This window comes from Octopus bimaculoides, chromosome 7 (genome assembly GCF_001194135.2).
Source record: "Octopus bimaculoides isolate UCB-OBI-ISO-001 chromosome 7, ASM119413v2, whole genome shotgun sequence".
Classification (NCBI taxonomy): Eukaryota; Metazoa; Mollusca; class Cephalopoda; order Octopoda; family Octopodidae; genus Octopus; species Octopus bimaculoides.
This window is the reverse complement of record NC_068987.1, coordinates 49,807,042-49,818,160: the sequence shown is the minus strand read 5'-3', so window position 1 is coordinate 49,818,160 and position 11,119 is coordinate 49,807,042. Positions and strand designations below refer to the sequence as shown.

The 11,119-nt window shown below is 34.8% G+C and overlaps 1 protein-coding gene across 3 annotated transcripts in view; it reads right to left on the bottom strand.

Moving 5' to 3' along the window:
* LOC106881997 (vitamin K-dependent gamma-carboxylase) overlaps positions 1-11,119 on the bottom strand; it is a 72,057-nt gene that overhangs the window by 12,089 nt on the left and 48,849 nt on the right. For all 3 annotated transcript variants that reach the window (XM_014932533.2, XM_014932534.2, XM_052969632.1), the window contains 3 exons: positions 9,192-9,346; positions 4,645-4,833; positions 561-692 (listed from right to left, as the gene is read on the bottom strand). In XM_014932533.2, the coding sequence (XP_014788019.1) occupies positions 561-692; positions 4,645-4,833; positions 9,192-9,346 (476 nt within the window). The remainder of the gene's footprint in view (positions 1-560; positions 693-4,644; positions 4,834-9,191; positions 9,347-11,119) is intronic.

The window sequence follows — 11,119 nt, the reverse complement described above, 5'->3', positions numbered from 1 at the left end:
ATATATATATATATATATATATTATATATATATATAAAAAAAATAAATGCGCCCTTTTAAAGCCTAGCCAGGCTCATGGGTCCGGTTTCCCGGTTTCAATGGCGTATGTGCTCCCAGCTGGACGGGACGCCAGTCCATCACAGCGTTACTAATTTTTGCTAGCTGAGTGGACTGGAGCAACGTGAAATGAAGTGTTTTGCTCAAGAATACAATGCGTCGCCCAGTCCAGGAATCGAAACCACAATCTTACAATCAAGATGCTGACACCTGAACCACTTAGCCACGCGCCTCCACATATATATATATATATAGCGGACATTAAACGATGATGATGATGATGAATATATATATATATATTATCTGTCTATACACACACACATGCCTCAAATTTCTGGAGCTATTTGAACAACGTTCCTTTGTGAGAGGTGAAATATCATGCCATAACCTGAATTATTCCTTGTTCAACTTTCCAGGCATAAAAACAAAACAAAACAAAAGCAATGAAACATCAATGACAACAACAACAATAAGTATATACAAAGAAATCTATAAATATTCACCATGGGATCAATAAATCCTGATTCTCCAGTATCTCGCTCAACATACATAATCTGCAGATGTTGTGTGTTCCATCTATGAACCATCATGTCCCAAGAATATCCATACAGACCAGATGTCCAATTATTATAACCCTAGCAACAACAAAAAAAAAAACAAAAAAATAATGAAGATCAGTTTTCTCATTTTCTTGTCTCATGAGCTAAGAGACCATATCTACTGTACACACAGTTAATTTTGTCTAACTCAATATCATGCATGCTTCAGTATATATATTTTATATCAGTATGTCGACAATTTTCTATTTTGTGTTTTCTTTCTTTAAATCAGTGGTTCTCAGCCATTTTCTGTCTGAGGACCCCTCTGATTCCTATTTTACTCTACTGGACCCTCATAGACATTCAGTGTTTTAAAAAAAAATTCCTATTTTTATAATTAAAGATTATTAAGAATTGTATTTAAAAAAATTGTTAGAATATTTTGTGTGTTATAGAAGTATAACCAATAAATTTTAACCACAAAATCTTACATGGATCCCCAAGGGCCATATGGACCCTAGTTGAGAACCACTGCTTTAAATGGTATACAGATATTAACAATGTACCAGTGTCAGAATATACTGATATCAAAGGACACCAACAACACCAAAGAACAGGAACACTGGAAACAAAATCAAGAAATACTGATGTCACCAAGGAACTCTGATGACATTAAGGACACATAGGCATTAAGGTACATCGACATCAAGACACATTAAGGTACACTATAAGACACTTTGACATTAAGATACACTAACATCATGATGTATTGACATCAAGATATATCAACATCAGGATACACTGACATTAAGGTACATTGACATCAAGACACAATGACATCAAAATACTATGACATCAAGATACATTGATGTCATACACTGACACCAAGATGCTTTGAAATTAGGATACACTAACATCAAAACGTTTTGACATCATGATGCTGTGACATCAGGGTACATTGGTGTCAAGATGCTTTGATAACACAGTACATCAATATCAAGACACTGGTTTAGGACACACTGATGCCAAAACACTGAGATTAAGACATAATGATATCCATACACACCAAATTAAAACAACACTGAGGTCAAGAGACTTTGATATTATTCTATACTGAAAGACATACTAACAAGAATTACATAATGATTACACAAGTTAAGAAATTCTTTGTCAAAAAACATTCAATTTTGCTACAAATAATTTCATAAATAAACTCTAAAAGAGACATTCAATTGTTAGGCTGTATCACTGTGTAGCTCTCTAGAGTTATCTTTCTTTTTATAGCAAATCTAAATGCTTTCCTATTTGAAGTTCATTTGCTTTATAGTGCCCTCATTTCTCACTTTTTCATACACTCTTGCAACTTCTACCTGCTGATTCTTCTGTCTCCGTTTACTTCTCACTTTGTGCCTTGAGGGTCCACAAAGACACCTCATCACCACTATATTTATCTCTTCCCCACTACACCACCATCACTTATCACCCCTTTCATCTAAAATACGAGTAGCCATGCAGCCCCTCTATAACAAGAAACTTGTTTCTGCTTTGGCCCTCTTCTCTCGTACTTCAACCCCTCATCTTGTAGTGTAAAGTCACTTCTCTTGAGGTTCACAGTCTTACAAGCTGCACAACAACCTCACTAGTGCTGATTCAATGAAAAAAAGCACTCAGTATATACTGTAAAGTGGTTGGTTTTAGGAAGGGAATCCAGCTGTAGAAACAATGCCAAAGCAAACACTGGAGCATGATGTAGTCCACAAGCCCATTGGATCCTGTCAAACAGTTCAACCCATGCCAGCATAGAACATGATTGTCATATAATGATGATAATAATGATAACAATAGTGCATCAGAGCTACAAGATATCAGTAGATATGACATGTATTCAAAACAGAGAACACATGACTCAACTTACAGTGAAGCTACAACAATATTTATGTTGAAATACACTGCATTTATTTTGATTAATGCAAAAATAAGGAAAAATTTAGTATAATAATTTTGCCAAGCTGGTGTTTGGAATGTAAATTAACATGAAATTTTGATGGAAAGTTTTAATTTAAATCACTTTAACCCTTTAACATTTAAACCAGTCCTATCAGGCCCAAATATTCTTCCTGTTTTAGGTTCAAACTGGCCAGATCCAACCTCTCTCATCTAACTGCAATGTTATTCTAAAATATACAATTACGAGGATGAGTCAAAAAGTAATGCCACTTTCTTTATTTCATGTGAAGTTTTTGATAAAAATAACTGAAAATTTTCCCAGTTATAAATGATTATATCATTTACGTTCTGAAATATTTTGTTTCTTACTTTTCAGGTTTTTAGACTGGTAAGGAAAATTCAAAATGGCTGCCCCCTTAGAGTTACGTCAAGAACAAAGATCAGTGATTGAATTTCTTGTTGCTGAGGGGGAAACCCTTGTGAATATTCATCGACGATTACAAAATGTCTTTGAGGACAACACTTTAGATTCTAGTAATGTATGCAGGTGGGTCTGTCGTCTTAAAGATGAAAAGGTGTGAACTGTGTGTGTAGTCAATAAACCCCGTTCTGGCAGTCCGTCTGCTTCTGTGAATCCTGCCAATAAAGCAAAAGCAGATGCTCTGATCAGAGAAGACAGGCGCATAACTCTTGATGAGTTGGCAGAAAACTTTGAAGTGAGCCATGAAAGTGCTTACAACATTGCCGAATCACTTGGCTTTTCAAAAGTGTGTGCCCGTTGGGTACCGAGAGAGCTGACTACCAAATGCAAGACTGACAGGGTCAATGCCTGCACTGAACTTCTCGAACTAAGTCAAAGAGACAACACCTTCTTTCGAAGGTTCATAACAGGTGATGAAACATGGGTTCATCATTATGAACCGGAATCAAAGAGGCAGTCAATGGAATGGCATCACTCTACGTCACCATCACTGAAAAAGTTCAAGACGCAAAAGTCAGCTGGAAAAATCACGGCGACTGTCTTTTGGGATGCTCAAGGTGTCATTCTGGTCGACTTCTTGCCAAATGGAAAAACAATAAACTTTGAGGCCTACATTGAGACCCTGACGAGGCTCAGAGCAAGAATCCGACGAGTAAGACCCAACTTGCCAATCGACAATGTCCTCCTTCTGCATGACAATGCTCGACCACACACAAGCACCAGGACAAGGGAGACAATCGCCTCATTTGGGTGGACAACTTTATTGCATCCTCCATACTCACCAGATTTAACGCCTTCAAACTATCATCTCTTCGGCCCCATGAAAGAGGGTTTGAGAGGCAAACATTATTCCAGTTACGAGGAAGTGAAAACTGTAGTGAAGATGTGGCTCAAAGAACAGTCAACAAAATTTTAAGGGGCAGGGATACATGCTCTCATTCGAAGGTGGAACATCGCTACTGAGAGAAATGGTGACTATGTTGAGAAGTAGGGATGTGATCCACAGAGGACCAGCTTCATTTTGATGTATGATACATGTTCCTGTGTTGGTAATTATACCTGTCCTAAACAAAATGGCATTACTTTTTGACTCACCCTTGTACATCATCAAAATACTAAAGCTACTAGATAATGTATGATTAACTCAAAACAATATGAATAAATAAGCATTACATTTGACAGGGTAATCTGAATGTTAAAGGGTTAAAACAAGAATTTTATGTCACAAATCTAGATGTGCCAGTAGGTATCAAAAGGTTAATCTTGAAAAATATTTTGACAACAAGAATAAGTATACTTTTTCCTGCACATACAAGGTACATGGTTAGCATATCTTTGTTGAAATACACTGCATTTATTTTAATTAATTGTGAAAATAATGAAGATTTTAGTAAAATAACTTTATGATGAAGCTGGTGTTTGGAACAAATTAACATGAAATCTTGATGGAAGGCTTTTATTTAGATCACTGTAAACCAGGAAGTTTGTATCACAGATTCAGGGATGGTCTCAGGGAGGCTGATATCAAAAAGGTGGGTTAATCTCTGATAATTATTTCTAAACATACAAGGATACTATGACTCATGAAAGGATTAAATAATTTTGTAACACAATACTAACCTTTGTAATGAAGTGAGAAAATGGCAAGAATAACTGCAACAGGATATAAAAGATAGTGAAGGCAGTGGAAAAAATATGGCGCAAAGAGTACTTTGGATGGATGTGTTGCTTTTGGTTGGATTTTGAATCATCTGTTGATTTTTCTCCATCACCTGCAGACAATGGGTTTCCTTCACTTGAAATCTCATGCTTGAAGACAAAAAGATGAATGTGGAGAAATATATATGTGGTAATATCATTCAACTACTTCTATAGTTGAATAATATTCTTAAGGCTGCAATTTACTCACATACAGCATTTCAGACTTTGTTGCTAATTCAGTTTTTAACCAAATTGAAAACTGTTAACATCTTTGAAGAGGACTGGTCCCTAGCTACATTTTGGCAGTAGAAAAAGTTTACATTAAAATTTGTAGCAACGTTACAGGAGAGTAAGTAACACCCCCAATCAAGTTTGGATCCAAATAACTTTTTTATTTTAAAAGCAAAATATATTTATCTTAGCTTCAATGATAGGAGAAAGCATGAGGAATTTCATAGTTTTCGTCCCATGCTACAAAAATTTGTATCAAAAAAATTGTGAGGTAAAAATATCATGAAAAAAATATAAGGCAAAAAATTGGATTTAAGTATAATTAACTTTTTTATTTTAAAAGCAAACTATATTTTAATTAAGCTTAAATGATAGAGCTCAATTCAAGGAATTATGAGTGTTTGTTTCTCAAATTTGAGGATGATAATTCTATACTTTTTTATGAATATAGTTCTATAAGGGGACTTTTAATATATGTTACTGGCATCATTGAGGTAAGGAAAAAAAATATCAACAACACTGCTAATTTTTAAAATATTATTTAGAAATTTATTAAATTTATTATTCAATTTTCAATAAGGTAAAATCTTAAATTATTGACACATTATTAATTAGCATAGCCTGGAAAAAAACATGGATTACATGGAAAAATGCAAGCAAGAGAAATAATATTCTGAAGATTTTGTTGTATTTGGAGATGGTCATGTTGCCAGTTTAGCCAATGAAAACGCACACACTATATATTTAGTGTTCACTTGCTTCAGCTCTATTTTATATTAATAGTATTTTGGCCAGAGTTCTTTCGTTACACTTCTGTGACCTCATCGGTGGTCCTTTGCTTTCTTTTTTCTTTTTTGTGTGTCTCACCTTACTAACGGTCTGCCATTTTATATTCTTGTTGTATGTGTCTTTATAGTGCCTGCATTAACAGTATCCCAGGGGGTACTGATAATGCAAGCACCATACACATTCCCACACACACACACTTACTAAACATAGACACACACAGGGATATACGCATGTGCAAATAAAGATACATACAACAGGAAAACAAAATGGCAGATCGTTAGTAAGGAGGGACACAAAAAAGAAAGAAGAAAGCAAAGGACCACTGATGAGGTCACAGAAGTGTGATGAAAGAACTCTGGCCGAAATATTATTAATATAAAATAAAACTGAAGCAAGTGAACACCAAATATATAGTGTGTGTGTTTTCATTAGCTAAACTGGCAACATGACCATCCCCAAATACAATAAAATCTGTTTCAACACATGAATTCACATCAAGAATCTTGCAAAACAAATATATAAACATAACATTCTGAAGATTATAAACCTGCAAAAGTACAGGACAAAGTACAGGACAAGTTATTATATCTGGTAAAGTACAGAACAAGAAAATTTTTACTTAAAATATTGCAGCTAAGGATAAAATTTCAAATAAAAGATTTAGATTTAGAAAATATTTGCTTTTATTAAAACTAAAACTTTTATTACAAGCTGTTACTTCTATTTGTTATTACTTGTTACTTCTGTTAAAAATTTTAAAAAATAACTCAAAATATTTTTTGCACTTAAAAAAAATTCATTCTTTTAAGTATCAATTAATAATTAGAAGTTTGAAAATTATCCTGTACTTTTCCAGTTTTATAAAATTAAGAAAATTATTTCTCTAGCTCGCATTTTTCCATGTAATAAGAATATGCATGAATATGTGTATACATGTGTGTGTGTGTGTGTGTGCGTGATGGAGTGTATATGTGTGTCAATATTAGAACATGCTTTCATGTTTGTATGAATATTAGAACATGCTTTAATGTGTGTATACGTATGTATGTGTGTATCAACATTACAACATACTTTGATGTGAGTGGATGTGCATAGTTATGTACAAATGTATTTGTACATGTACACAAAATGAGTAACAAAGTAGGTGTCCTCCATGAACATGTATTAGTGGGTTTACATAAGTATAAATTCAGCTGAGAATAATATAAAAATAAAGGAGAATGGTGTAGATGGTGGTGGTGGAATTTAGTAGTAGTAGTAGTAGTGGTGGTGGTGACGGTGATACAAGTTGTAGAGGTAGTGTAAATAATATATTTTCTTTTATCAGAAGGAAATAATATACCTTTTGCATTTAGAGTATATATAATATACCGCCAGCTGGGGTATATTATATATACTAGGGTCCATATGGCCCTTGAGAGCCCATAGAAAATTTTGTCATTAAAATTTATGTGCAATAAATTGGTTATATTTCTATAATACACAAAATATTTAAATATTTTTATATACAATTCTGAATAATATTTAATCATAAAAATATAATACGAGTTTTTAGACATCGAATGACAATGACGTTCCCACCTCCTGAGTAAAATAGGAATCACAGGGGTCCATAAGCAAAAAATGGTTGAGGATCACTGGTCTAAAGTCTGAAGATTTTTCACTGAAGACAGCTTTCTTAAGAATGCCATCTCACTGCCAGTGATGGAAGAGGTTTATAATAATCCATATATGAACATTGTGGACTGTATATGGAGCTGTTAGAGTTAAGCATGTATAAAACATTAGCTATAACTTCTAATGATACAAATGTCTAAAACCTTATATTTCTTCTTATGATACACCAACATATCTCCTTTTTTAAAACTAACCACTTTTGATGCTGCCCATCATGGTTTTCCTTGGATTTTATTGATTATTATTGCATAGAGATGATGTCCTCCAATTCATCCATCTCTGCCTACTGTTCCATGGAGTATCATGAGGGTAGTGTCCTCAAGCACCTTGTCCATAGGTTATCTCAAGCAACTGTCATCACACTTTCCAGCTGGAACCCCATGTGTGACCAACTGAGACTATGGATATTATCCGACCATCACATTCTTGGTCTACCCCTAGGCCTCCAGCTGGTTGACTTGGCTTGAAGAGTCTGTCTTGCAATTCTTTCCTGTAACATTCTAATAACATGTCCATGGTACTGGAGCTGTAACCTCTCAATGCAGAAATTTTTTTTATTGTTTACCTTTTACTTGTTTCAATCATTTGACTGCGGCCATGCTGGAGCACTGCCTTGAAGAATTTTTAGTCAAACAAATCAATTCCAGTACTTAAAAAAAAAAAAACCTGGTATTTATTCTTTTGGTCTCTTTTACTGAGCAGCTAAATTAGAGATGCAAACACACCAACAATGGTTGTCAAGCGGTGGTGGGGGACAAACATAGAGACACACACACACACACATATATATGACAAGCTTCTTTCAGTTTCCGTCTACCAAATCCACTTGCAAGGCTTTGATTGGCCTGAGACCATAGTAGAAGACATTTGCCCAAAGTGCTGTGCAGTGGGACTGAACTTGGAACCATGTGGTTGGGAAGCTAACTTCTTACCACACAGTCATGATGATGATTTTTAAAAATTCTTAATAGGAGGTTGACTTTTCTTGAGCAGAGTTTTGAGATCCATTTGTCCTGTCTTGTTGATATATACGCAATCTCTCTCATGTTTGTGCCTTGAGAAAATATCCAGTTTACCCTGAAAAGTGGTTAGCACTAAGGACATCCAGCCATAGAAACTAACCCTACACACACAAGTGTCAGTACATGAGTGGTCACTTTCAATAAGGAATGACTTATCTAAATTTACACTACTACACTACCATCTAAAAGTATGGGGACACTGGGCAGTTACCCAAGTGCCTCATAGGCCTGAGAGCCCAATTATGATTTACATATATTGTCGCTCGCTGTTAATAAATAGATACAACAGGGTCTAGTGCATTGATTTTTCCCAAGGATCAACCATGCTTCTATGATGGCCCTGTCTTTACTCCTGCTTGGGTAACTAAGTCTTTTAATCTTTCAGGTTGATAAAATAAAGTAATAATGAAAAATTGAGTTCATATCTAATTGGTTGTTACTTTCCTAAAATCTGTAGCCTTGTGCCAAGGTTAGAAATCAATAATCTGAATTTTATGTGCCATAAGTTAATTATTGTTTAATGTTTTTATGCTTGAAATTATATTTCAATCAACCAGATCAAAAAGACTGTCTTTAGGTGCCTTGTTTCAGACTGAGTTTGAACTCATAACCTCTATTTCTAAAACATGGCTCCATAATCCTTAAGTTACTGTCTCATAGAAAATTCATCAGTCAGTTTTTGGAGATATTAAATGGTGGTGGTGATGACTATGATAATGATGGTGATGAAAACCAACAAAATTCTACCTTTACAGCATAAATACAATGATTGGTTTTTTGGATTGGATCATCTTCTGGAAACAGGGAGGAGATGGATTCTGGTAAGATTTTGAAGATTTTCCTCGGCCAGTCAGGATAGAAGAATATTGTCATCGTGACCATCATGGCCCAAGGGAACATTCCTGCAAACAGAACAGAATTTGTGCATTTTATAAATAAAGGAACATAATTCAAATAACATAATCAGTGGAATTCTGGTTTAAGCACCTCATACAACCCCTCATAACTTTTTATTTTTTGAAATTTTCAGAATATTTTTGCGAAATTGTGTTCTATACACAAGAATTCATATGATTATGAAAGAAAAAGACTTTTTTTAACCCCCCCCCCCAACACAAAATCCTAAAAGTTCCACTCTTTTTCCAGTTTTTAAAAAAATCAGTTTAACCCTTTAGCGTTCAAATTAATATGTCAAAAGTAATCCTTATTCATTTACATTTTTAAAAATTAATCTGGTATTATCTTGTAGCTTCAAGAGTTGAAAGATGTAATTGTTTATTTTTAGAATGACATTGCAGGGTAGGTGTGAGATACTGGTTCTGGCCAGTTTGAGCATAAAATAAGTAGAATATTTGGGCTGGATATAGCCGGTTTAAACACTAAAGGGTTAAAATACATACAGTCCAATTTTTTTGGTTTAAATCCCAGCAGGGGACCAGTCTTAGCTGCATCATCAGTCCATTAAATGTGTTTATGGGGAGAGAAAAATATTGAAAAACACAGATACATGTCAGAGTGGCAAAGAAACAAGGATGGTGTAAGGTTGTCATGGGATGTGCTAAAAACAACAGCTAAATCGCCTTTAAATCACACACACACAAATTTTATTTTTGCACAATCATATGAATTCCTGTGTGTAGAACACAAATTTGCAAAAACTTTCTGAAAATTCTTAAAAATAAAAAAATTTATGAGGCGTTATATGGGGTGCTTACATGTGAATTCCACCACTAAATCAACCATACATAAGGAGCAATGAATTTCCAAACAAACCTTAATTGACTTGCTTTGCTATTTCCTTCATTCTTCAAGTAATCAATCAACACTAATTTTAATTTATCTTTTACTTGTTTAAGTTGTTGGACTGCAGTCATGCAGGGTCACTGCCTTGACATGTCAAGTCAAACAAAATTTATCCTAATATTTATTTTTTTAAAAAACCTAGTACTTATTCTTTGCCAAATCTCTAAGTTATGGAGATGTAAACAAGCCAACACCAGTTGTCAAGTGGTGGTGGGGAACAAACACAACACAAAGCTACATAAAAACACACACACACATTATTCTCTTACTTGTTTCAGTCATTTGACTGCAGCCATACTGGAGCACCACCTTAAAGGGTATTCAGTTAAAGAAATTGACCCCAGGACTTATTCTTTATAAGACTAGTACTTATTCTATTGGTCTCTTTTGCTGAACCACTCAGTTATGAGGACATAAACACACCAGCATCAGTTGTTAAGTAGTTGGGGTAGGGACAAACACAGACACAGAAATACATACATACATACATACATACATGATGGCTGCCCTCTTGTTATCGAGTATGGCCATTGCACGAAGCTTAACATGTTATCGTGCAGTGCCTGTGCAAGAAGATTTTTTTTTAAAGTGAGGAAAGGCTGTGCACTGAGTCAATCCCACTCACTAAGCAACAGTAGCCATAACCCAAAAAGAAGAACAATTCAACATCATCGGTAACCACTGAGCCTCAGGTTTTATGTCGGAATTATCCCAGTTGCCTGAGTTTCCTTCTCCTAGAAGGATACCCTAACAAGGGCTAGGGGTCCTTCACTCCCAATGGTTTAACCGCGCAATCAGGTATTCAGTCCGATTATTTCTATGTCACTGCGCAAACATACATACATACATACATATGTATGTGTGTATATATA